At 32.2% G+C, this 25157-nt stretch overlaps 3 protein-coding genes and 1 non-coding gene across 8 annotated transcripts; 2 read left to right on the forward strand and 2 right to left on the reverse strand.

Moving 5' to 3' along the window:
* Positions 1-2059: 2059 nt before the first annotated feature.
* On the reverse strand, positions 2060-3816 carry LOC126700684 (GDSL esterase/lipase At4g10955-like). Its single transcript, XM_050398892.1, has 2 exons — positions 3755-3816; positions 2060-3032 (listed from the first exon to the last, which is right to left on the reverse strand). Exons 1-2 carry the CDS (start codon positions 3814-3816, stop codon positions 2060-2062), a joined length of 1035 nt encoding a protein of 344 aa, XP_050254849.1.
* A 1664-nt stretch (positions 3817-5480) lies between these two features.
* Positions 5481-5553, reverse strand: TRNAA-CGC (transfer RNA alanine (anticodon CGC)). The gene has a single exon. It is a non-coding gene; the product is annotated as a tRNA-Ala (tRNA).
* A 3700-nt stretch (positions 5554-9253) lies between these two features.
* Positions 9254-16856, forward strand: LOC126698385 (wax ester synthase/diacylglycerol acyltransferase 5-like). 5 transcript variants are annotated; one of them, XR_007646446.1, is made up of 8 exons: positions 9254-9662; positions 12550-13113; positions 13876-13942; positions 14837-14958; positions 15260-15469; positions 15777-15914; positions 16136-16244; positions 16363-16500. XR_007646446.1 is itself a non-coding variant. In XM_050395559.1 (7 exons), exons 1-7 carry the CDS (start codon positions 9459-9461, stop codon positions 16510-16512), a joined length of 1455 nt encoding a protein of 484 aa, XP_050251516.1. In that variant the 5' UTR covers positions 9254-9458; the 3' UTR covers positions 16513-16856. The 5 variants fall into 5 exon arrangements, 4 of the variants coding, with proteins under 4 accessions (XP_050251516.1, XP_050251517.1, XP_050251518.1 ...); XM_050395559.1 differs by lacking the exon at positions 16136-16244 and having other exon boundaries at positions 16363-16856; XM_050395560.1 differs by lacking the exon at positions 16136-16244 and having other exon boundaries at positions 14846-14958; positions 16363-16856.
* A 4133-nt stretch (positions 16857-20989) lies between these two features.
* Positions 20990-24844, forward strand: LOC126698386 (protein BOBBER 1). The gene is made up of 6 exons (XM_050395563.1): positions 20990-21564; positions 23012-23184; positions 23303-23351; positions 23783-23949; positions 24419-24502; positions 24592-24844. The coding sequence occupies exons 1-6, from the start codon at positions 21141-21143 to the stop codon at positions 24628-24630; spliced, it is 936 nt and encodes a 311-aa protein (XP_050251520.1). The 5' UTR covers positions 20990-21140; the 3' UTR covers positions 24631-24844.
* Positions 24845-25157: the final 313 nt, after the last annotated feature.

The following is a 25157-nucleotide window of genomic DNA, read 5'->3' on the forward strand; positions in this document are numbered from 1 at the left end:
ATGTCCCTTTTGCCTTTTGTGTGTCTTTCCAATTTTCAATATTGTGACAAAAGGTTGACTACACTCTTGAAATGCACTCTTCTGGCAGAAAAATTTTCAAATATTGATAATGACATGGCTCCTTCCAAAGCGGTAATAGTGACAGAGTTTTAGTAAAAAAATCTTTTGGGAAGTGCAATAGATTTTTAAAGACAAAGATGGGTGACATATTTTTTCTGTCATTCTATTTTATACAGTATAAAATTATATTTTTAATAATATTTTTTAATTAAGTTGATCTTTTTTACCATTTCTATTAATATTATTTAAGGTTTTCTTTTATCTTTTCATTCTCTCGGCTTGAACCTAAATCACATTCTCTAATTAGTACATTAATCATTTTTCTTTGTGCATAACCAAAGCATTTAAAATGACTTTCTCTCAAATTTTTTTAAGTAATCATTTTGTAACTTATCTTTCTTATATTTCAATTTATCTCTATTAATATTTGCATTTCAACTACGTTCATTTTATAAATATGTTGCTTCTTTATAACCTAACTTTTTTTTTTCTTTTTTACTGTTTAACCCAACATTCAATATGCTAGAGCATAGTTAGACAGAGTCTTGTTATAGTTGGACAAAGTCTTGTTATAGTTACAAACTTACGCTCACATAATATACTTTTTGCACTTTTTTTTAAGTATTAAGTATAAATATATCAACAATATCTCTATTACTCTGTCAACAAAAAAAAAAAAAAATATATATATATATATATATATATTGTTTTCTTTTTCTTTTTCTTTTGTCCATATTGGCAGGATGGACAAGATTTAGATATGTTGAAGTCTCTATCTTTTCTCTATAAAAAAATAAAAAATAAAAAGAAAAATATGTTGAAGCCTATGTCTTGTCTTTTAACCAAGATTAGCCATTTCTCCCCAAAAAAAAAAAAATCACCTAAGATTAGCCTTTTTTTTCTTTGATACCATTGGGCCTGGGCCAGAAACCATTTTGTAGTAATAATAATTCAACCAGTATCAGATCTGTTTGAGAGCACAGTTTCTCTCATAGGGCTGGGCTTGAGACGTTGATCGCATTAGTTCGACCTGGATGAGTGTAAGCCAGCCCAGTGTGAACTTTGTTTAGTAGACCAAAGTTGGCCCTAGCGGACCACAGGATTTTTTTTGGGTAAGTTAGACCAGAGTCCAAAAATTTAAAATTACCGATTGTCCCCCAAAAGAAAAGATATTAGAAAATTATGAATTTATTCACTGCGAGAAGAATTAGATTTAAATTATGTACTTAGAAATGTATGGATCCATGCACACATGATATTTTTTTTTTGGTAATAGGTAACTTATATTAAATCAAACAGAAGAGTTAAGGCAAAGCCTCTTGTAGTACATGCCGATAGCATCAAAATATAGCAACACGAGCATTAGCATCCAAGGATGAAAAAAAAAAAAAAAAACTCTATTTTATATCCTCAAACATCACTTTATCAATTTTACCATCTCATTTTACAACTCATTAAAATAATATAAACCATCCCATCAAATAATAATATAAATATAAAGTGAGTGAGATAAAGTGAGAGAGAGAAAAAAAAAAATTTAATAAAATATATTATTTTAGTTTACAAACTCATGAATAGTAAGTTCTAAATATAAGAACTTATTATTCACATGTTGCAAAAAAATTTAGGTATACATCCCCAGATGAAGCTCTTTTTTAGATAGTTAGTGGCTATTTTAGCAACTTGGGAGGTTTTACACCCCGCAATGCTAATGCTCTAACAAGGTCCAATGGAGGACTATCAAAGCTAATATAATATAGCATGTATGTAATTGCATATACTAGAACTCGAGTCTCTTTTTGCTCCTACATATGATAGCTACATATAATTGAGTTCAAGAGGCAACAAAACTTCCTTAGAGAAGGATAACAATTTCTTTATGGCAACACAATTTATTGCCATTATGTGAATCTATTACACAAAAGCTAGCAACTTAACAAAAACTAGAACTCCCAAAAGAAAACATTGCACGAGAAAATGTTTTTTTTTTTTTACTTTTTTACTTGAATTGGTACAACTTGTGTTGACACTGAATATTAGGATTCAACCACTGCTGAATTCCATGAGCTCGTCTAAAATTTGGTGACTGACCCGGAATAGTAGTCAGATGCGACGAAGGAATGAGATGCAATGCCTCTTCTAAGTCCATTCCCAATGCATTTTTGAATAGATTCCTGAAAGAATTAGTTGTTGCAATCCTCTCAACATTTTCAGCTCCAATTTCCTGCATTTTCTTCCTATGCTCAAAATACCCTATATACTCTGCGCAAATGGGATCATTTGGGTTCACAAACAAGTTAGGAAACCAGGCAGATAACATTGCAAATGACTCATCTTCTCTAGGCTTAGAGTTATAAGCTTTTGTAGCAGCAACAAGGCCTGCCTTGACAATACTATTCGCAATGCGAAGTGTATCCTTCACTTTTTGATCCTTGATTCTCTCTATAGGAATAGATAAGAATGGTGGATTGAATAGATATGTTTCAAGATTATAACCCTCCTTGATCATGTTCTTTCCTGCAAGCAATGCCATAGCTGACCCCAAGGAATGTCCAGCTAACCATATATTTTCAGCTCCAGCAAAATCAACCATTTCCTTAACATATTTCATTGCAATCTCAAAACGTGTGTCTGATTGAAGTTTGTTAAGAATGCATCCCAGGTCCAACATGAGGTCACGTAATAGTGTACCTGGTTCAGTGATTGTTCCACGGAAGGCAATAACATATTTTGGGGTTTTTGTCTTAGAATCATCACAGTATGAAGCTGGGAATTTAGACTCAAAAATGGCACCAAAGATGGAATTGTCAACATTATCTACAAGCACATCACTTAATAGGAAATCGAAGAAGTCCCACCATACTGGAGCAAAAGCTTGAGGGCCCTGTCGGTTTTGTTGCCGGTCTTGTTCTAGAATGTATACTCCTTGAACCAAGCTAGCTGCAATAGATCTTCGATGATCTTTGTTCTTCCTGCAAAATTATTGTAACATAGAAAATAGCTAATGAGTTTAGTTATTAATAAGAACACCTATGAGATACATGTAGTGAAAACCCATTATTCCATTAGGCCATAATCATTTTGACAATGAACTGTTATCATACTCTAGTTTAAGTTCAAAGTAAGGTTACAAAATAATTTGCGTTATATCACTATCCAATTGTTCTATTTTCTACTCCAACCGACATTTGTCACACATACTTTTTTTTCCCTTACAACTGACCAAAGTTTAAAATGAAAAAATCAAACATATATTATACAGCAATTAAGATCTTAATTGTGTATTTCCCTAGGTTTCATTTTTATTCTTCATACATTGTGAGTCACAAAGAGAATGTTCACTTAACTATATTTCTTTGAAAACGACTTTCCCTGACCTTAAATTATGGTCTCAAGAGTCAAGCCTCATATATTTTTGATGTATTGCTAACAATTAATATATCATCCTCTAGGTGCCTCTGAATCTCCTTGCAATCAATTCCACCCCATAGACAGGTTAATTATGTGTCCGTTTGGCAAAAACTATTCTGCCAACTTATTTTACTATTCGGCTTATTTTTGTTATTATTTATGGGTCTTACTGCACTTTTTGATACTATTTATAGGTCACATTGTACTATTTACTTTCAGCAAAAAGTTTTCAGTATCAGTAAAATAAGCGAATCCTAAGTAGACCCATAAAAAATGGTCTTACCAGTCAACAACGTTGAAATGTGTTGGTCCTGAAAGGTTGAAAATATCCTCCTTGGCGAGCATTACTCCTTAATTATATTACTTCGTTCATCTTTTACTGAAAGCATTTGAAATGGATCTGCCATAGAGGAAAAGAAATGTTTAATATTAATCGTGAAATTTTTTTTCAGCTCTTGCTGTACTTGTGTAGATATGGGTCTTTAGGTACTATTTAAAGGGCAAGAGAGGATATGTGGTTGAATAGGATAACGGATGCACTAGTACTAACAAAATTGTAAAATTGAAGGAAAATGCTAAAGCTATTACAATCAACTAGACGTGAGCCTAGCTGATACAATTATATGCAACCCTTATGGCCTTACTAACAATCAACTATTAACCACTAATTAAGGCTAATATTAAGCCTACAATTTTTCTTAATCCTTTCAAGTAAAGTTATGCATAAAATCTTTTATAGTTAATTCATGTCAAATTTTAAGGCAACTAAACCAAACAACTTTGCCATTCTGTAAGATTCAAAAAGTTAAATTCTTCCATTCTTTTGCATTATTTGATAATTATCATCTCAAAAGTGAAGGAAAATGGTAAATTAACTTATCAATATTCGTACATTATCTCTTCCATCATATGGCACTTTGAAGTTTGTACATATAATGTATCTAACAATATTGCTTCGAACCTAGCTAATTGCCTAATTGAACTATAAACATTGGTAGAAAACTAAAATATATTCAAAAGCCAATCCAAATGAAAACCTTTCAAGTATATTCTCCAACTAGATAATCAAATTCCATTTGAAATTCTCCAAATCAAATCTTAACATAGCATGTGAAATATTCCCTAGAAAACTCCCATTTTTAGCTGAAATTAAAACATTTTCTATTTTGCAGTTCAATATTACTAATTAGAAAAGAAAGGAAACCAACCTGTACAACATGTAATGGTGTTGAACTCCACCCATTTGAGTCTCTTCTTGTACTTTTTGAGAAAGAGGAAGCTGTAATGATTAAACATCAATTAATAAACACTAATTAAGTACATGTAAAAAAAAAATTATACATGGGAAGTTCAAAAGAAAATAGCATGAATAGAAATTAGACTTTTTTTTGTGCTATTAATAGCATTATTGATTGAGATAGATTATAAAATCCTTTTACTTCAGTTGTCTCGGATAAATTCAAATCAACTGTTTTTTGTTTGTTTTAAATGGGCGGTGTAAGTAAAAAGTCTTTCCATTTTGTGTAGTTTTTTTTGTTTATACAGTTTGTATTGCTTTTGCTTGTAATCTTGTTGTTCTTCGCTAGTACAACAATAGTTTTACCTTTGGAACATTTCCACTCGTTTGAACAAATCTCTTTCACACCCAAAAAGAGATAAAAATAAATAAATAAATAAATAAATGACAAAGTAAAATTTCAGAGTTTAAGAAACTATCAAAAAATGTAATACCCGAAAAGTAATTATTAATTAATAAGAAAAAAAAAATGTTATACTTGTTGTAATTATTTCTTTATATTAAACAAAATGAAAAGGTCAAGGCTGGACTTGCATTATTCTCAAAAAATAAAAAATAAGAAGAAGAAGGAGGAGGCTGGACTCATAGTTGCAGCGTGTGTTATCAATACTTCAATAAAAATTGCTTGAACGGTGCTTTTTGCTCTGGTACTTCTAATTTTCTATATGCCAAAACGATTCGTTTCAATGAGGATTAAAAGAGAGAGATTCAATGGAGGTGCGGGGAATCGAACCCCGTGCCTCTCGCATGCGAAGCGAGCGCTCTACCATATGAGCTACACCCCCACTCCTTATCCAAGACACGATAATATTTCATTTATAAATGTTATCAATGACAGAAAAAAAACTGACCAATTTACTGCTCAATAAACAAATCCTACCATTTTTTCACGTGGCAAATTATAAGTGGTGAAATTGTGAACTCACCACTCAACTTGACAAGTTGTAAATTTTATTGTGGACCTAGCATTTTTGTTTACTACTTAGGATTTATTTTGGAACCATTTATTTTGCTAAAACTAAAATTTTTTTGTTAAAAGTACTGTAAATAAAGGTAAAAGTTAACTGAAATAGTACAGTGAGACCCATGAATAGTACCAGAAAGTATAGTAGGGTCCATAAATAGTAGCAAAAATAAGCAGAATAGTAATATAAGTTATCCAAACAAAGCTTTAGCATGAAAAAATGGTCAATTTACTCTTGAAATATTTCTCATGTATATGGGGGAGGCAAGTGGGACTATTAAAGTTGTATGATTTTGAGTAATTAAATGATAAGTGGAAGTATGAAGGAGAAAACAATCATGAAAATCTCTTAGAAAATAATTTATTAATTGAAGTAATAGTTAATAGACTGAATGAACAAGGAGAGTTCTATGGAGACACCTAAATTGACGCCTAATTTCACGATATTTTTAAGTGTCAATTGTAGATTGGCACACAATAATTTTACTTTTCTTCAAGTACCAGTAATGATTCCATATGTAATTGATGTGGTCCATCACAAGTTGACACACTATTATGGTTTGAAATTAGGTGTGGACAAGGACTAAACAATCCATACAATCTGACTATTACACATTGAATCAATACAAGTCAAGTACCTTTCCTTGGCCACCTCTGCCGCTCCAACCATTGGTTATTAAGCTCTTGTATTATCATAAATCCAATTATAGGTTTTATATACTAAAAAAGCCTTAGACTAACCCTAAGCTAACTATAAACTAACTAAAAAAGCCTTAGACTAACCCTAAGCTAACTATAAACTAACCTTAATTAATATATACAAATACATGGACTAACAATTGGCTTAGGCCATAATATATCTAACAGTGGCATCTCAATTTCTTAATTGATGGACTTTTGTAATTGCTTGCAATAATAAAAGTTCTAAATATACAAACTGCTTTACAATTATTAAAGTACTATGTTATAATTGGTACTAATAAAAATAGGAATAAAGTTTCTCTCCAAATTAGTTTGGAGATAAACTTTACAAACTCCTCATATATCTTTATATTGAGTGTGAATTTTGAAAATCTAACCGTTAGATTGCATGTTCTTATTATATTCTTCATGCATGTAAAATTTCAAGAAGATTAAAAATCACTTGTGATCTCATCAAACAAATTTTAAAATTTCAAATTTTTATGATCTAAAATTGTGTATAAAAAAAATAAGTTTATTGATCAAATAGTAAATAATATCCAATTTGAACGAAATTTGATATGTATATTAAGAATATAAGGAATATGAAATTTAACAGTCAAATTTTCAAAATTCATACAAAAAAAAAAAAAAAAAAAGATATATGAAAAGTTTCTCTTCAAACTAATTTGGAGAGAAACTTTGTTTTAAAAATAATATTGGTAATAGAATCATGTAAAAGTAATGTTATTATAATTATAACTTGTCACGTTAACATTTATAAAAAAAAAGTGAGTATGAAATATTTTATATCTCTAGTGTATTATTTAATTGCTTCGAGTCCAACCCCATCTTTTCTTCTTCCGGATCTTCTGTGATCCTGTGAGCAGTAGAGATATCTAAGATGGTCCTTTGAATTGTTCTTCTGGTTCAATGAAGTCTTATTTGGCAACAAGATTGAAAATAAAAGAAAAGAAATGTTTGAAGAATCCATAATGTCATTTTCTTCTCCCACTCTTCAAGCATGCATGTTGGACATAGTCGTATGCATTTGTCAAACTCTGAATGCTGGGGAAAAAAGTTCGGATTTTTTTTTTTGAAAGAACTTCAACCTTTGGCATAAAGCCATAAACGTTTATGACTTTATGCATCATACGGCATAATTTCCTCCCAATCAAACAATTATCATTGCCAACCAAAATGTAGTCCACCCAAACCATTGAAACCAACGTGGAAGTAAAAGTGAAAGGAATAAAGCATTTTTCATTACACGGAAAAGAAAAGAAAATGCCATCCAATCAAATCCATGGGAGGCAAATTTGGAAGGAAAAAAGCAAGAGTTTGAGAAATGCACTAAAATTATTATTTGACCCCTTTGATTAATATCTTTTTTTTTCTTGTAAATGTTTGTCTTGAGTCTCTTGATCTTGAAATCTATAATAGGATAAAATTTTAAATACGATAATAATTGTTTTTTTTAAACAAAAAATATAAGTAGGTTTTACATTTTTCTCTCACCTCTATGAAGATTTCTAAAATATTGAACCAATAAAAATCCAACCTAATTGAAATCTTAAAATGTTTCTCACACAAAAAAAGAAGTTACAAATTTACTAATAATCATTGACAACCAATTTCCTTAACAACTTGAGGCTTTAATTTTCTCAAATCAATATTCCACATGGTAAATTATATGATCAAGTGACGTTACAATAACATTTTTAATAAATTAAAGTTAAAAAAAAAAATCCAATTTAAGATTGATTATGTCATAAGAAAAATAAGTTTTTTTTTAGAAGAATAAGAAAATTAATTTTATTGGCTATTTTCAATTTTAAAGAGATCTTAACAAATCTAAATACAAAAATTTAATTAGTAATATTGTATCTCAAAAGAAAGAAAAATAGTTTTTTTTTTTTTTTAAATAGTTACTGTTCTTATATAGTAAGTTAAATAAATATTAGGGTGTAAAATGTATTTATTTATCTTTTTATATAAGTCATTGTAAGAAGAATAGATATATAGATTAGAATGCAAATTAAAATATACTTTTCACCTAATAATATTCCTCCCCCCCCACCCTTCAAACAAAAATAACATGCAATAATCTATATATATATATATGGACACACACACGCAAAACTTAAAGAAAGTTCAATTAGATTTTGAAATTAGAATCCAATTTTACATCATGTGTCTAAATTTATGTGGAAATCACACCATAATTATCCATTTAAATTTGTACCATGTGTCCATTTAATTTTTTAATCTTTGTGCTAAATGAGTTAATGAGTGCAAAATACTAAAAATCTAATATTAATTAACTATAAAATTAAAATAAATAAATAAAATCAATCACATATACTCAATAAAAATCACCGCACAACAAAAATCTCTACACATTCTATCTTATTAAAAATTAGAAATAAAATGATCATAAGTAGTATTAAATTTAGATAAAAATGTTAATATGCGACTAATTACGTTTATTTTAAAAAATAATAATTTAACTAATTATTTATACTTTTATGATAAAAATTATGTTTAATTTTAAATATATCTATACATATGCATTAATGTAAATGTTACATGCTATTTTTTTAAAATAATTTAACAAATTATTTATATTTTTATAATAAAAATTATGTTTAATTATAAATGCACCCACGTGTTTACATAGTTACACGCCTCTTAATAATAAAGACAACTGAAACCGTCCAATTAAGTAGTTTGGTTATTAGTTAGGGGCATCCAAACTTCAAAGTCAAAACTGTATGCAGGGGCATTTTTTGTAATCCTGTTCCTTATAAAGTCAAAACAATACACTTTCAAAAATCTAAAATCCCATTTAAACAAGCTCACAATAGCCAAAATTCAAGAACTCAAAAGAAGTGAGTATATTGGGCATTGATTGAAGCCTATCGCTTTTTCTTTTTCCTTTTTTGAGGCAAGATTAAAGCCTATCTCATTCCAAGAAAGCATATATTTTTGGAGCCTGTTCAATCTCAAAGAAACAAAAAAAGAACCTACAAAGAAGAATTCAAGATGGGTGAGAGTGATAATAATGGGAAGGTATCAAGGGAAGAGGAAGAGCAGCCACTAAGTCCAGCAGCTCGATTGTTTCATTCACCAAGCTTCAACTGTTATATCATCGCCATCTTGGGGTGCAACACAAAGTTCAAACCTGACGTTATTAAATCTGGTTTAGAACAGACTTTGCTTAAGCATCCAAGATTCTCTAGCAAGCTGGTAAGAGAAACTATCCTATTCTTCTGCTTCATTTGTTGAGGTTTCTTTTGCTTTCTTGCTATTAGTCTTGTTATTATTATCTTCTTCTTCTTCTTCTTTTTGTTCTAAGTGGTGCATCTTTTCTATCTTGTTTTCTTTCTTTATGATGGTCGGTGGTTCTTTTTTTCTTTTCTTTTTTGGGTTGTTCAATCTTCAAAGTTTCAACCTCATGATTTACTTGCATTCATTGAATTTTTTATTATTATATTTTTGATCAAATACTTTTGAGACCACTTGTTGCTAAAAGTTTATTTTTATTGGTTACCTGGGTCTTAAAAATTGAAACTTTGGCAAAAATTATACATAAATAAAACTTTAAAAAAAAAATTTGATATCTACTGCACTATGTTTTGGCACATTTGGGGTTGACCTTAGATGTTTTTGTTGCCAAATTATCACCACCGAAATTTCCACAATCCAATCCACATTAGATGAGACTACACTATTTTTTTTTTTTTTTTTTTTTTTAACTTATAGCATCCGTTCTTAATAATAATTATTTACTATTAGACTAAAACACTAATTATTTTTTGATATAAAAAAAATTAAAACTCAAATCTCTTATACAATTATCAAAAATTTTACCAAATTAATTAATTGAGACTCACAATACTACACCACTTGATTCGCAACAATGAACATCACAGAACTTTTTTTTTTTTGGGTGAAAAGAATAAGAAAAAAGAAAGACAATAAATGAAGCTAAGTTAGTAGCTAGTTAGAGGCAACGTGGCATATTTAATTACCTTTCCCTTTCTACTAATAAATTAAGTCACATCCCATCACAGGGTTGGCATCACGTTGCCACCAAATCTTTTTATTTATTTATTTATTTTATTTGGGCCACCAAATCTTTAATATATAGATTTATTGATTCTAATTCTAAAGTATAATGTACATGCCTCTTTTACCAAAAAAATAAAATGTACATGCCTCTTTTACCAAAAAAATAAAATGTACATGCCTCATCTCATTAAAATATATATATATATATATATATATGCATACCTCATTTGTTACATTTTGATAACGACGGGTTTCCCGATTCCATATTTTAAGTCAACCATAGTACAAAATTTATCGATAATGTAAAATTGTATAAAAATATATTATTGTTGTGGTAATTGTATAAATTTACATTAATATTATTCATTTTACATTTATTATTTATTTTTTCTTTATATATGTATCCCAATGATTAAGAAAAATAATAAATGATGGTTGTTGTATGTAAAGAAAGAAAAAAATTATAATAATCAAGATAATTCAATATTTTAATGAAGAAATCAAATTCTGTAAGGATGTGGTGAAAAATTTATGTTTTACCCCTCTAATCCCAACATGCCACATCATCTTATCACATATTTAAGAATAAGCACAACCACATCCAATCAATTCTAATATCCATATATAAATTTAACCAAATTGAGAGTTTATTGAGATGTTATGTGTGGTAGAATGTATTGAATTTTAAGTAAAATGTTGATGTAATTATTTTATTGGATAGTGTAAAACAATGGTTTTATGCATCATCCTTACCAAATTCTGACTCTTTAATGAAATGTATTACTCCCTTCGTCCCACTTTTTTTATCCTTTATTCCATTTTGAGATGTTCCAAAATATTGTCTTGTTTCTAAAAATAAAAGTCATTAATTTACTAATGTTCCTATTATACCCCTATTAATTTACTAATTCAATTTTTTGATAAATTTTTTTAAGGGTAGTTTGGAAACTTATACATTTTTAAAAGGTAAATAAGACAATAAATGATGTTCCTTTAAAAAGTTTGACTTTTCAAGCAGGAAAAAAAATTTACTAATTCAATTAATTTACTAATGTTCCTATTATACCCTTATTAATTTACTAATTCAATTTTTTGATAAAATTTTTTAAGGGTAGTTTTGGAAACTTATACATTTTTAAAAGGTAAATAAGACAATAAATGATGTTTTCTTAAAAAGTTTGACTTTTCAAGCAAGACAAAAAAAGTGAGACAGAAGGAGTATAAAATAAATAATTTCGATGTGGGGTGTTTTGAAAAGTGAATATATAAAATAGAAAAAGTAAATTTTTATGCTAAAATAGTTAAGAATTTATGTCGGAACTAATGCGAATGCTCCAAGTATAAAAACTCAAAAGTGTATTTTTTTTAAGGTTGACTTTTTAATTTTTTTTATTACAATTTTTTATTTATTTTTGGAGTGGCACAAAATTCAATTAACATGTATTTGTTTAGAATTAAATCACAGTATAATATTTCTCTACAAGAAAGTTTAGGTGACAAATTATTAATGATAAATAATAAAAAAATGACATCAATAGTGAGCCAAATGAAAACTAATTTCATAAGATATACCAAGATTCCAATGGAGACTTAAAATAAAGAATTAAATATAAATTCAATTAATAACAAGTAAATTATGAGACCTCAAACTATGAGGCCAACCAAAAGTAACATGTTTTTTACTTTTGGTTTTATATATAAATAAATATGATGATTAGAGATATTATGTCCCATTTAATATTGAAGGCTTGAAGCATGCCTAAAACCAATATGTCACAATTGCATTATGATAAATTTTTGAAGGCGATAATTCAAATTTGGGCTATTAAATTTTATCACAGGTTACTAAGAAACAATTGGAGAGAATGATGCTCCTATTCATACATAGTTGCAGATTAATTTTTGACGAAAATAGTTAGAGAAGACTGTGCTCAGATTATTTTTTACTAAAACTCTTTCAAATGTAGTATTTCATCTTAAAATGTTCTTAACTCTTTATATAGTTATGGCTACTTGTGTTTAACTGTTAACATTTTCTTTCTTATTATCTATGATACAAAAGGTTGCTGATGATGGACAAAGATGGACAAAGACTATAGTAAATTTAGAGGACCATGTCATAGTTCCTGATTTGGATCCTAACATAGATTTTGCAGACCAGTTTGTTGAAGACTACATATCAGACCTTACTACAAAACCTATGGACCTCTCAAAACCATTATGGGAACTCCACCTTCTTAACATTAAAACCTCAGATGCTGAGGCTGTTGGGGTTTTTAGGATCCACCACTCAATGGGTGATGGTGCATCTCTAATATCTCTTCTCTTAGCCTGTACACGAAAAACATTGGACCCAGAAGCATTACCTAGTGTTCCAGAAAATATACAAGCAGGTTCAACTAATTCAGGCGGGTTTTGGTGGTTCTTGTCAGCATTTTGGTCAGTATTAAGGTTGATTTGGAACACTCTAGTGGATGTGTTGCTGTTTGGGGTAACCATTATGTTTATGAAAGACACAAAAACTCCTATCAAAGGTGCACCAGGGGTTGAGCACAATATCAAAAAGTTTGTGCATCGGACAATCAGCTTGGATGACATAAAGCTTGTGAAAAATGCATTGAACATGGTATGCTGATTAATAAATCCTGTTTACTTGCTTATTAGCTTGAATTAGTTTTTTTTTAGGTACAATAGTAACTTTTTTATGTGCGAAACAATTGCATGTCTTTTTATTTTGTTTGTGCCATATTCCAATTTGACACTATCACACTACTCTAGATGGATTTTGCAAATTCCTGTCGTATCATAAGTGAGCTTCAATGAGATGATGAACATTTAAAATTTTTGGTGAATCTTTAATGAATAATGACGCCCATGACCCATCAAATTCTGGGTCCCAGTTCTTTAAGATCCATTCAATTATTTGGAACTCCATCATAAATGTAATTTTGCCTATTGCCATGTGGTGGCCACTTCATAATCTGCATGACTGCATTGGCAGCAAGTGTTCCTGCAATAACTGAAAAACAATAATAGGCACATTTGAATGATGGACTACTAGTTGTTGTGGAAGTTTTTTTGTGTGGATAATTCAATTAGTTACAACAGAGGGGGGGAATTAAACCATGGATGTTTCTGTTAAAAACACTAAGAGATACTAACCAGTTGAGCTACAAGACTCTTGGCTAGTAAGGGTTTAATTAGCTAACGTCATCCACTTAGTAATAAGCTGACATTATGTTCTTCCAAATCAAATCTAGTGGCCTTTAGAAAGTCATTCTGTCATAAGGTCTGCTTCAAGGAACATACAAGTGTACATATGTTTCTATATTTTCTTTTGCATTTCTTAATGGCATTTTTGTTTTTTTACTCTGGTCAAATTCAGTAGACTGTCAACGATGTTGTTTTGGGAGTAACTCAAGCTGGTCTTTCGCGGTATCTAAACCGGAGATATGGTGAGCCTATCAATTGCTTTCTCATTTACCTATGATCATACTGCGATACAAGTGTATCACTTTATTTTCCTTATTTTGATGGCATTATTTGGGCTAAAATTCAGTCTTTAACAAGTATTTATATCATGTTTAGTATTGACCTCCTTTAATTTGTAAACTTAAAGCAACGGATACCAATTTTAGCAGCCATATCGTGTTGAGAGTGCTGGCATAGTATTTTTTTATTGGAGCAATTCCCAGAGGCAGTAACACTGCTATCTGATAGAAAACTTAAAACTTGGGCCATTACAGTTTTTTTCAGTTCTTTTAGTCAATATGCCTAAAAGTAATAATAATAGGCAAGACATTGCACTTAAACAATTGCTTTCTACATTAGTTATTCAATTTATCTGTCCTTTCCCTTGAATGCAATAGCTGTGAAAACTCAAAGATGCAAAGTCTAGGAAAAACAAAGTTTATAGATTTCAACACATTCCATCATACTACAGATAACTTCTTTTGGATCTAAAAAAGTTTAGCAAGACGAAATTTACAGGAATTGCAAAGATGATGAAGATAAGAAACTATTTTTTTTTAAAAGTACTTTAATGAAAACTCAATCCTTTCCCTAAACCTCTCTGAGATCCATACTGATAATTTTTAGGCCTTCTCATAATTATAATTAACATGAATTTGTTATGTGCTTCGGCATTGAAGTTTTGGACTTTATAAAAAATAATCATAAATCAGATGCTATGTTACTGGACATGATTGGCATGATCTTTGGGATATTGTCCTAGTAATTTATGAATTACCAGTATAATGTGGCTTGGTTGGTCCATGGACAAGTATTATACTATCAAAAACCAAATACATTACCTCTACATGATATACACTAATAGTGGTTTAATGAAGTTAACTCAGCAGGTGAGGCAGAGATAGATGGAGGAGAAAAGCAGAGGAAAAGTAATCTTCCAAAAAGTATCCGCCTTAGGGCAACCATTCTTGTCAATCAAAGACCAACTGTAGGAATCCAGGTAATTTATCTCTTGTTATTCTTTGAAGAATATCACATTGCAATATGCTCCAATGCTATGAAAAATGTGAACTCTAAAATTACTCATCCATGAAGCTTAACTATGTCAATTATCTCACGTATACAAGTTTGTAAAATTGATTTTAGTGTTGGTATGTAATTGGTGTTAAGATAATCAGCGTGACAATCTTTGGAATCCACATTAATGTTTCTCCCATTTTAATGTGATTCATTAGATAATAACATGGTTTGCCTGCCCCTCATCTAGATCATCATCTCTTCTAATGTTGTCCATGAAACAGGCTCTGGCTAATATGATGGAAAAGGGATCCAAGACCAGGTGGGGTAATTTGATTGGATATATCCTCCTCCCGTTCACCATTGCTTTACAAGACGACCCATTGGATTATGTTCGGACAGCTAAAGCCACCATTGATAGAAAGAAGCATTCACTTGAATCTATATGCACATTTTCGGGTGGTGTGTTAGTACTCAGAACATTTGGAGTTAAGGTACAGACATATCTTTTTAAACCTTCTCGATCGGACAATAATGAATCTAAGGTCACAGTTGGCATTGGGATCTATTCTCTAACCACTATGGAAAAATTAACCAAAGAATATAACCCAAACTCATATTGTGCCTCAAATTATTATTCATGAATCATATGCAAAAATATTCTCCCATTAAAGAAAGTCCTTAATCAGTTCTGTTATATTTAAACATAATTATGGATCTAAAGTGTGGCACTGCAGAAGATGGTTATTGTTAGAGGAAGTATAACAAGCTGCTGTTATTGCATGTTTAAATGGATAACAGGTTGCTGCTGCTTTAATGCACAAAGTTCTTTCCAACACTACAATGGCCTTTTCCAGCATGGTTGGTCCGCTAGAAGAAATTAGCTTTTATGGGCATCCATTAGCTTACATTGCTCCTAGTGTTTATGGGCATCCACATGTAAGTAATCCAATGACTAAGTTAGAACCTTGTCTCTGATGCTTTCATATAAAATGACTCCTCATGGTTTTAACAAGAGAATGTGTTTGGTATGAATGTTTTGCACATGAACTAGACTTGGTGCCAGAGTTCTAATGTCTTCATTTTTCACCACCATGCTAGCAGTTAACAATTCATTGACATAATGACATTCTATTTCATTTTACTCCTGTTTCTTCAAGTTGAACCGGAATGTGTAAAAATATGACAACCCCATTTTCTCGAGCTGGCTGAATGGAACTATGAAGCCTAATGTAATCTGATGGAAAATGCAATATGAAAAGTTACTGAGTTAAGTGCATTTAGACTTTTATGATGCTGTTCCACTTATAGCAAATTTTGTGATACGAAACTATGTTCCTAACGGCTTATGGTGCTTTGTTCTTTGTTTTTTTGGTTTCTTTTGCAGGCACTGACAATCCATTATCAAAGTTATGTAAACAAGATGACTATTGCTCTAGCAGTTGACCCAAATGCAATTCCTGATCCTCACCAGCTCTGTGACGAACTAGAGGAATCGCTGAAACTCATCCATGATGCTATAGTAAAAAAGGTCTAAGAGGAGGATCAGTTCATAGAAAATATGTTCTATCAAAAAAAGAAATTTGAAGTTCCGGTAAACATTTACTGGCATTCTAATTGACTTGCTTTTAAAGAAAAGAAGAAGAAGAATCCAAAATTGATATCAAACAAGCGTAGGACCATTTAGTTTTGGTACATCTCTTTTCTTTTTTTTCTATTTCTCTCAACTAGTTTTTACACGAATTCATTTCATACGGCAATTGTTTAAATTTTGAAAACCATTGTTTGACGATACAAATGTTACAAGCCAATTGTCTAGTAGCACTATTATACCAGTCACCATCTACGACATAAAAATGCACAGGAATAAATTTTGCTCTACTGGTTCAAGCATTTTGAGGTGGAGTTTTTGTAATTTTGTCCTGTCTCCTCAAATATTTTGGGTTTTAGTGTAGATTTTGTTCGAGCCTAGATCTTGGACTGTCTTTGATATGATGCCTGCACACTCAAAGTAATGGATCAAAAGGTAAGGTGACATTGGTGTAATGTCGGCCTAAGTTTCTTTTCTCCCATGCTTAAGTCAGTTTCACCAATGGGGTAACACTGTATTTTGTGTATGTATTTCATATCAGCCATGGTTGGAGGAGTTCGGTTTATATATTGAGTTGAGCAAGGATGGCTAAATCATTGTTAGTTACTGAACTGGTGCCAATGAGCAAATCATAGGAGTTATATAGGGAGATCCGCCAACGGGGGGCTTGGCTTAGTTGGTAAGGTTCGGGCACTTCGTCTAACTCACCTAGCTTCGAGTCTTGGTGCCAGCAAGAGTCCGTTGGTGGGCATTCACACAAGTTGGCTCAAGGGCTTTAACTCTAGCATCCTGAGTCCGTTGGTGGGCATTCACACAAGTTGGCCCAAGGGCTTTAACTCTAGCATCCTGCCTAGGGGCTAGCATAACCTAACGAACCCTTATTTTTCGTTTACCAAAAAAAAAATAAAAATATATATATATATATATAGGGAGATCCTCCCTTATTCTAGTGCTCACGATTTTAGTGATGGGAGGGAAAATGCATTACATGACAGTTAGCATTCCTATACATTTAGTACACTCTACATTCACTGTTTTATGGGGTACAACTTTTTTAATTTATAGAAATTAATATTCCCCATAATAATTTTATTTAAAAAAAAAAAAAAAAAAAAAAAAAAAAAAAAAAAAAATCTCAACCTAAAGTTATTAGGGATTATAGCTATCTTCAACGCTTTGGTTTTTTTAATTACAAGTAGTAAGGGATGTGCCCCTAAAGATTTGAATCTAACTCTTCCCAAAAAGAATGATCAAAGATACCACTCGAGCTAAGAAGAGGCTCGATGGTGTTCCACACCAATTTCTTGTGTCATTCTTCATGATATTATGATTTCTTACCGGCTCTTAATGAAAGATCCATCATACCTTTTTATGAAGTATAGTTTGGATTTCTTGATTTTTATTTTTTTAAGTGTTGTAACTATAAGTCTATAACACCAAGACTCTTTTGCATGACTAACACGTGGTGGAAAAAAAAAATAGTAACGTAAAATAGATACTTTTTATTAAAGACTTGTGTAAATTACATAATTACTACATAATTTGGGGTGATTTCAAATTAAACTATAAATTTTAGAAGTTTTAATTTAAACCATAAAATTTTAAATCGTTCAATTCACGCCCTTACTAAGTTACTATTAACTAAAAAGAACAAAATTCACATAAGTTATGACTAAAACTTGTCTAAACACAAAAATTCTACTATGTGAAATTATAAGAGATTTGGTGCTCTATTTAAAAGTTATGCAACTATATAAATAATCAACAATTTAATTATTGTCATCAAAATGTGCACAATAAAATTAACTATCCTGGTGTGAGAATAGACTAGAGGAGCTATTTGATGTTTAATCCATTGAAGCAATAAGAAGAATCCAAATCCCCATTAGGCCAAGGCAAGATAAGTTAATGTGGATTAAGGTACATAAGGGTTGCTTTTTTGTCAAATCAGCCAACAGAATGTGTGAAAGATCAACCTTTGAGCACAAGTAATGTTTTGAATCGGCATAATATGGGAATAAAAAAAAATTTCAAGAAAGCTAAAGTGGTTATAAACCCTGTCAGTAAAATGGGTCCTATCTAATGTTAAAAATGCTCTTATAGAGAATCAGAGCTAATATGTTATCTACAAAGGAAAATCTGCACCACGTAATAGTGGGTATTGCTAACACTAATTGTGTTCTTTGCAAGTAGAGCACAGAAACAGTCTCACATTTGTTCTTCCACTGCAAAATAGCCAGAGCTATATGGTTTGGCTGTAATTTTCTTTTCTTTTTTTGGGGTAGAAAAGGAACTTGCATTAAAAACTAAGGAACAGAATTACAAAGAAGAACAAAACGCTCATAGGACACCCCAGTAGAGTCTAAACCAAGTAACAAGGACACATCCACGGGGGGTTCTAATAAAACCACAAAATCTTGGGAGAGCAAAGCTCCCTATCTAGCAAGGGCATCAACACACTTATTTGCCTCACAGTAACAATGTTGAATTTGAAACATTGGAATTTCCCTCAATTCGATCTTACAATTGCTAATTAAGGCACCTATACAATTCGGGTGGCCTTCCTCCTTCTATAACAGATCTACAATAAGTTTCGCTTCAAGTTCAAAGATCACAGCAGGAAGTTTTAGGGAGATGTACAATCTAATGCCGTCCCTTAGCGCCCACAACTCTGCAAGTTTGGCTGTAATTGGAATCTTAAAACTGATACCCTTCAAATCAATAGCCTTAAAGATATTATAAAATTTGTCCTAAATCCCCAAACCTTGACACCACATACTAGGCAATTATAGGGAATTAACACGAAATTCCCAACTTGTGAGAAACAAAAATTAGAGAAAACACACACCAAAGAAAAAACAATCACACGCACGAGACAATATTTACGTGGTTTGGCAATTTGCCTACGTCCACGGAATTCCAGGAATTTCACTATTATCAAGGAAAAATACAAAGTGCAGTCGTATAGTTTTTCTCTCTCAAAAACTACAACGACAAACCCTAATCACCAAAGCAACGTTTTTTACATCCTGCGCACATGATTCACAATGGACTACAAAATGAGCCAAAAAATTAGGCCTGTCAGCCCAAGCCTCCGCTCCATGGACTAAATCTCAGAAAATATCCCATTAAAAACCACACAACATTATTCGGATCAGGTTAGGTCATCAACCAGATCAAACATAACTAGGCTCCACAAAGCCCAATAGCAACCCTATCCAAATGAACACTCCTCACTTAAAATAGCCTACACCTTAGAATCCATATGGGATTTGACAAATGAGGTCCTTCACAACAATGTTCATGAGGTGAATCTTGCCAAAATTTTTAGCTCATTCGAGATCATTGTACAGGCCATCAAACTTGCTAATGAGAAAAAAATTCCAAGATATTGTGATTGAAGGAAATGCTAAACTCTGATTTGATGTACTAAATGGTGATTTCCAGAATTGTCAGTAGAGTGCAAAGACTTTTGGCTATCAAATAATGTGGAACTCAAGACTTTTTTTTTTTTTTTTTTTTTTGAGAAGCATAAAATGAGGGTGTTTATGGTTATATTAAACCCCCGAGCAGAGCACACACGCTTAGGGATGTGATGCCCACCAACGGACTCCTGCTGGTAGCAGGAATTAAACCTAAGCGTGTTAGGCAGAGCAAACGAACCATACCCAGTTGAGCCAAGCCCCCATTGGCAACTCAAGACTTATTTTGGTAATTGTTGTTTTTGTTGGGTTAAAAAAGAATGTGATGTTGTAGCTCATGCTCTAGCTAAAATTGTTTCTCCCCATTCCCTTGTTTTCAAGTATAATAATTAAGAAATGCTAACACTTTTACAACAAATTTTAAATGACAGGTTGTTATTGACTATTCTTAATAGGAAAAAAATAATTTTAGTACTGGATTTAAATTAGACCCATTAACAATATGTGAATTTGTTATGAAAATGTTGTGGATATAACATTTCTCATAATAATTACTCCCTTACTTATGTTTTTTTTTTTTTTAATTTTTTTTATAAAACTACTTGCTATATGCTATGTGGGAAGCTTGGGAGAGAGACATGTTGTTTGTAGATTCTATTTATTTGTTCGCTTGTTAATGAAATGGAATGTGTGAGTCTTTGTTAGTCGAATAAAAAATTTGGAGTTCAATCTCCGTGTATACCAAAAATCGATTAGTATCTTGGTCTGATGATAAAAAACTGTCATCAGGAGCGAATGTCATAAATTTAAACTCTCTAAAAAAAAAAAAAAAAAAAAAAGAATGAAATGGAATGTTGTTTATCAAAAGTTACCTATAAATAAATATTCTCAATGAAATTATCCAAGTTAACTTGCATTAACCAAGTAAGAATAGTAAGAAATTGAAATTTCAAAAGTACGAGGGGGGGTTTTTCAGCAAAATAAAGTTTCTGGAACTTTCTCTAAAGATTTCGAAACGACATGTATTTATCTGAGTCTTTCTAAAGTCCGAGACTCAAATCCAAAACCCCTCTGTCAAAGCAAACTCAAAACCTTGCCGATTCCGAACACCGAGTTGACTCACTTCCAGCTCACTCATTTTCTGTGTGATCAATGGCAATAATCTCCGATTTCGAAGAAGAACAAAAAGAGACGAAGCCTTCGACTTCGACATCGTCGGCGACGACGACGAAGAAGAAGACGGTGTCGTTTAGTGCAAGCCTCGACCCGTCGAGTCCGCTAGGTTTTGTGGAGAAAGTCTTGGACTTTCTCGGCGAAGAGAGCGATTTTCTCGAGAGAGATACGGCGGAGAAGGAGATCGCGGCGGCGGTGAAGGCCGCGAAGGAGAAGAGGAAGAAGAGGAAGGCTGCGGAGGTGGCTGCTGCGGCGGCGGCGGCGGCGGCGGAGGAGGAGGAAGATAAGAAGAAGAAGAAGAAGGCGGTTGTGAAGGAGGAGCCTAAGGTGGTTGCGAAGGAGGATCCTAGTTCTAAGGTGGTGGAGAAGACTGAGGAGAAGAGTAAGAGTGACTCTAAGAGAGGTACTCAATGGTTCATTCATAATCTCTCTCTTTCTCTATCTCTCATTTTTGCCCTAGTTATTATTGTTGTATTTTGTTTGATTGATGATTTTTTTTTGTGTATGTGAGAAAGAGTAGTGAATTTCAATCTGTTCTCTGATTTTTTTTCTTGAATGTTTGTGTGTAAAATGTATCTGATTTGTTTGGTTGTTTGGAAAATTATTTCTTTAACTCTGTTTATTAGAGTATGTGATTTGTTTGGATGTTTTTAGAATATAGGAATTTGAGAATTGTGTTTGTTGTAAATATAATGTGGTGTTTGATTGTGTTACTATTGTTTACATTGTAGATTATTTCATTCATTTCCATGAAAGAGTTACAAAAAGATGTCATTTTTAGTGTGAAGGACAATTTTGATAATGATTGGGATGAGGATGTGTGTGCTTTTCAAAATATATCTTTGTATATTTTAGCAACCACTTAGATATTGCTTCCTCACACAATGTAGGGACCTTGTGCTTGGAGGTGCCTTTTGCTTCCAGGCGCCTTTGATTACATTGATATGCGCTTTGGGGTTCCTTAATGATGATGGTTTTATTGATGGAATGTTGTGTTGTGGTATGTATGGTTGCTAAGGAACTAAAGGAAGAAGAAAGTATGGAAAGTTCATTTCTTTTGTCTTTGTTTTTTGAGGTTTTGTATTTTGTCCGTATTGGTGATATACTTATTTGGGTCAAATATAAGTACACATAGCAGCATTGAATTTAACACTGCTTGTGTTTCATTGTTCAATACAATTATGTGTTTATTTAAATGGAGAACCTTATGTACTATACATAAGTAATTGTACCTACATTTTATCCAACTTATTTTGTGGTTTGCTTGGCTGTGACCTGTGAGAAATTTGTGAGCAAGGAAAAAAGAGAGGAGTTAATCTTTGAAGTTATTATGTGAAGACTGAAGAGGGGTGTTGTGTTATGGTTTGTTTTGTAGCTGTTTGAAGATGTAGGTTATAGGAATCTAAATTATGATAACTGTTTCTAATGTGTGGAGTTTGGCTGAATTGTTTCAATTTTGGAATTCTTTCCAAGTGATTGAAATTATGATGTATCTGTTGAAAGTTTGACCTTGATATTAGATTATATATCCCTTCCAAGATAAGCACAATTTATGCTGTAAGACCAAATTGCATAAATCCTTTAATATTTCTATGTTGAGTCTGCACCCTGTCATCATCAGGTCACTTTCCACACACAGCTTTAAAAAGGGGAGAACTTTGAGATTTATTGGTTACCAAACATATAATATGTATAAAACTGTTAAATTGGTTGTTTAAATCATGGTGGCTTTCATGCCAAACTCCAGACTATCTATAATGAGTGATCTTTTCTACATTTGTTGTATCTTTTAATCATAATAAATGTCTATATGTTCATTTAACCTTTTTTGGTTTCGTATGTCTGTGCAGTTCCAAATGTAGGCAATGGCCTTGATCTGGAGAACTATTCCTGGACACAGACCCTTGAAGAGGTCACTTTAAATGTCCCAGTGCCAACTGGAACTAAATCAAGGTCTGTTGTATGCGAGATAAAAAAGAACCATCTGAAAGTTGGACTCAAGGGCCAGCCTCCAATAATTGATGTAAGACTGCTTGTAGGCTTGTTTTTTAGGTGTTAAAACTTGTGTACAACATATTGTCTCCTTATTCCTAATATTGGACTTTTTTTTGCCTTGGCTCATGTACTTAAACTACTTGTAGGGGGAGCTTTTTCGGCCTGTCAAGCCTGATGATTGTTACTGGAGCATAGGTATGTTATAATATGAATACCTGCATGAACTAATGGAACTTTACATTTGTTTTTTTTATACTCAAAAAAAATTAGAAGCTGATTAAATGCATGGATGCAAAAAATTAGAGGAAATTTCTGACTAGTTCACGCAAAGTATGTGTGTACAATACTCATCAATTTGCCAATGTGATCTAGCTCAATTGGCACTTCATTCCCTTGTAAGAGCTAGGTGGAGGTTGAGTCTGCGGGTTCAAGACCAACTGGGTGCATGTGTAACTTACCAATAAAAAAAATTGTCAATTATGTGTAAATCGTTTGCATGTGTGCATGTGTGAGTGTCTGTACACGGTTTGGGTGTGTGATGTTCTAGCTGTTTTTTTGTCAAGATCCATCAATAAAGTTTCTGAGTTGCTCATTATATATGTACCAATAAATTTGCCATTTTACAGAGGATCAGAGTGCCATCTCTATTCTTTTAACCAAGCACGACAAAATGGAGTGGTGGAAATCTATTGTGAAAGGTGATCCTGAAATCGATACTCAGAAGGTCGAACCTGAGTCCAGCAAACTATCAGACCTGGATCCAGAAACAAGGCAGACTGTTGAAAAGATGATGGTAAATCGTTGATGTTGTATTTTATGCTTTACACTTTGGTTGCCAATTTACCATCTTGCCCATCCTCTCCATGTGTGAACTCAGACTCCATGCTCTAATCTAGCCTTAGTTGCTTGCAGTAATATCCCCACGGTTTTATTCATATTGAGGTTCTGGATTATTTTTTAGGGCTGCATCAACAAATGTAGCTGTAGTCTCTCTTGTTCACAGTGAAGATCTAAGATTTTTTCCCCCAAGTTTCTGTCTAAGTCTTCTGTTTGCTCTCTCTCTCTCTCTCTCTCAGTGTGTTCTCAGACTCTAGCTAGCATGTAAGATAGAGCCTGTGTTCTGTTGCTGCGTTATTAGATCTTGTTTTGACATTCTTTATCTCTATTTTTTGTCCTTCATCAGCAAATGTTCTGGTTCATGTTTTTGTGTTCTGCTATGAATAATTGGTTAATGACTTGAGTTTTTTGCACTTAATGTACAGTTTGATCAGAGGCAGAAGACCATGGGGCTTCCAAGCAGTGATGAGTTGCAGAAACAGGAGATTCTGAAGAAATTTATGGCTGAGGTAAATACTTGAGCTCTTGATTGTTGAATTCCCCCATCACGAAAGTAATTGGTAAAATCTCTTGATAATTAATCTTTGATTTCCCGCAGCATCCGGAGATGGACTTTTCGAGGGCAAAGTTAGCCTAAATGGGACGGATTCTGTTGATCCTTTTTGGCAGCTATAACTCAACCTGGCTTTCTCATTTTAATGTTGTTGGAACTTTTTCTCCCCCTTTAATCCTCTGGTTCCTGAGGGTTAGAATGGTTGACTCTGTTCATATGACCTGTTGGCTAAACTATGGATTCAGATGATATTTTACAAGATGAAAAATAGTAAAATTGTAGTGTTTGTGGTGGGTTTTTTTCCTGAGTCTTCTATGGATACTTTCATGTTAGAATTGGGTCACGCGCAGAGCTGCAAACCAATTCCTTGGCTAATAGTGTCATCATGGTTTCCAATATTTTTGTGGCAAAATATTTTCCATCAAAACAAAATCAAGTCCTTTTTTTTTTTCTTTTAACAAGATAAAAATTCTATTTTAGCCTAATTTAAGTATATATGTGTGTGAGTTTCCCTTCCGAAGACTTAAACCTTGACATTTTCTCTTCACACTTAATAAGCACTTATACTTATAGTGTGACTATTGCGACAAATTCAAAGCCCAAGTTTTTAA

Source organism: Quercus robur, chromosome 9 (genome assembly GCF_932294415.1).
Source record: "Quercus robur chromosome 9, dhQueRobu3.1, whole genome shotgun sequence".
NCBI classification, from domain to species: domain Eukaryota; kingdom Viridiplantae; phylum Streptophyta; class Magnoliopsida; order Fagales; family Fagaceae; genus Quercus; species Quercus robur.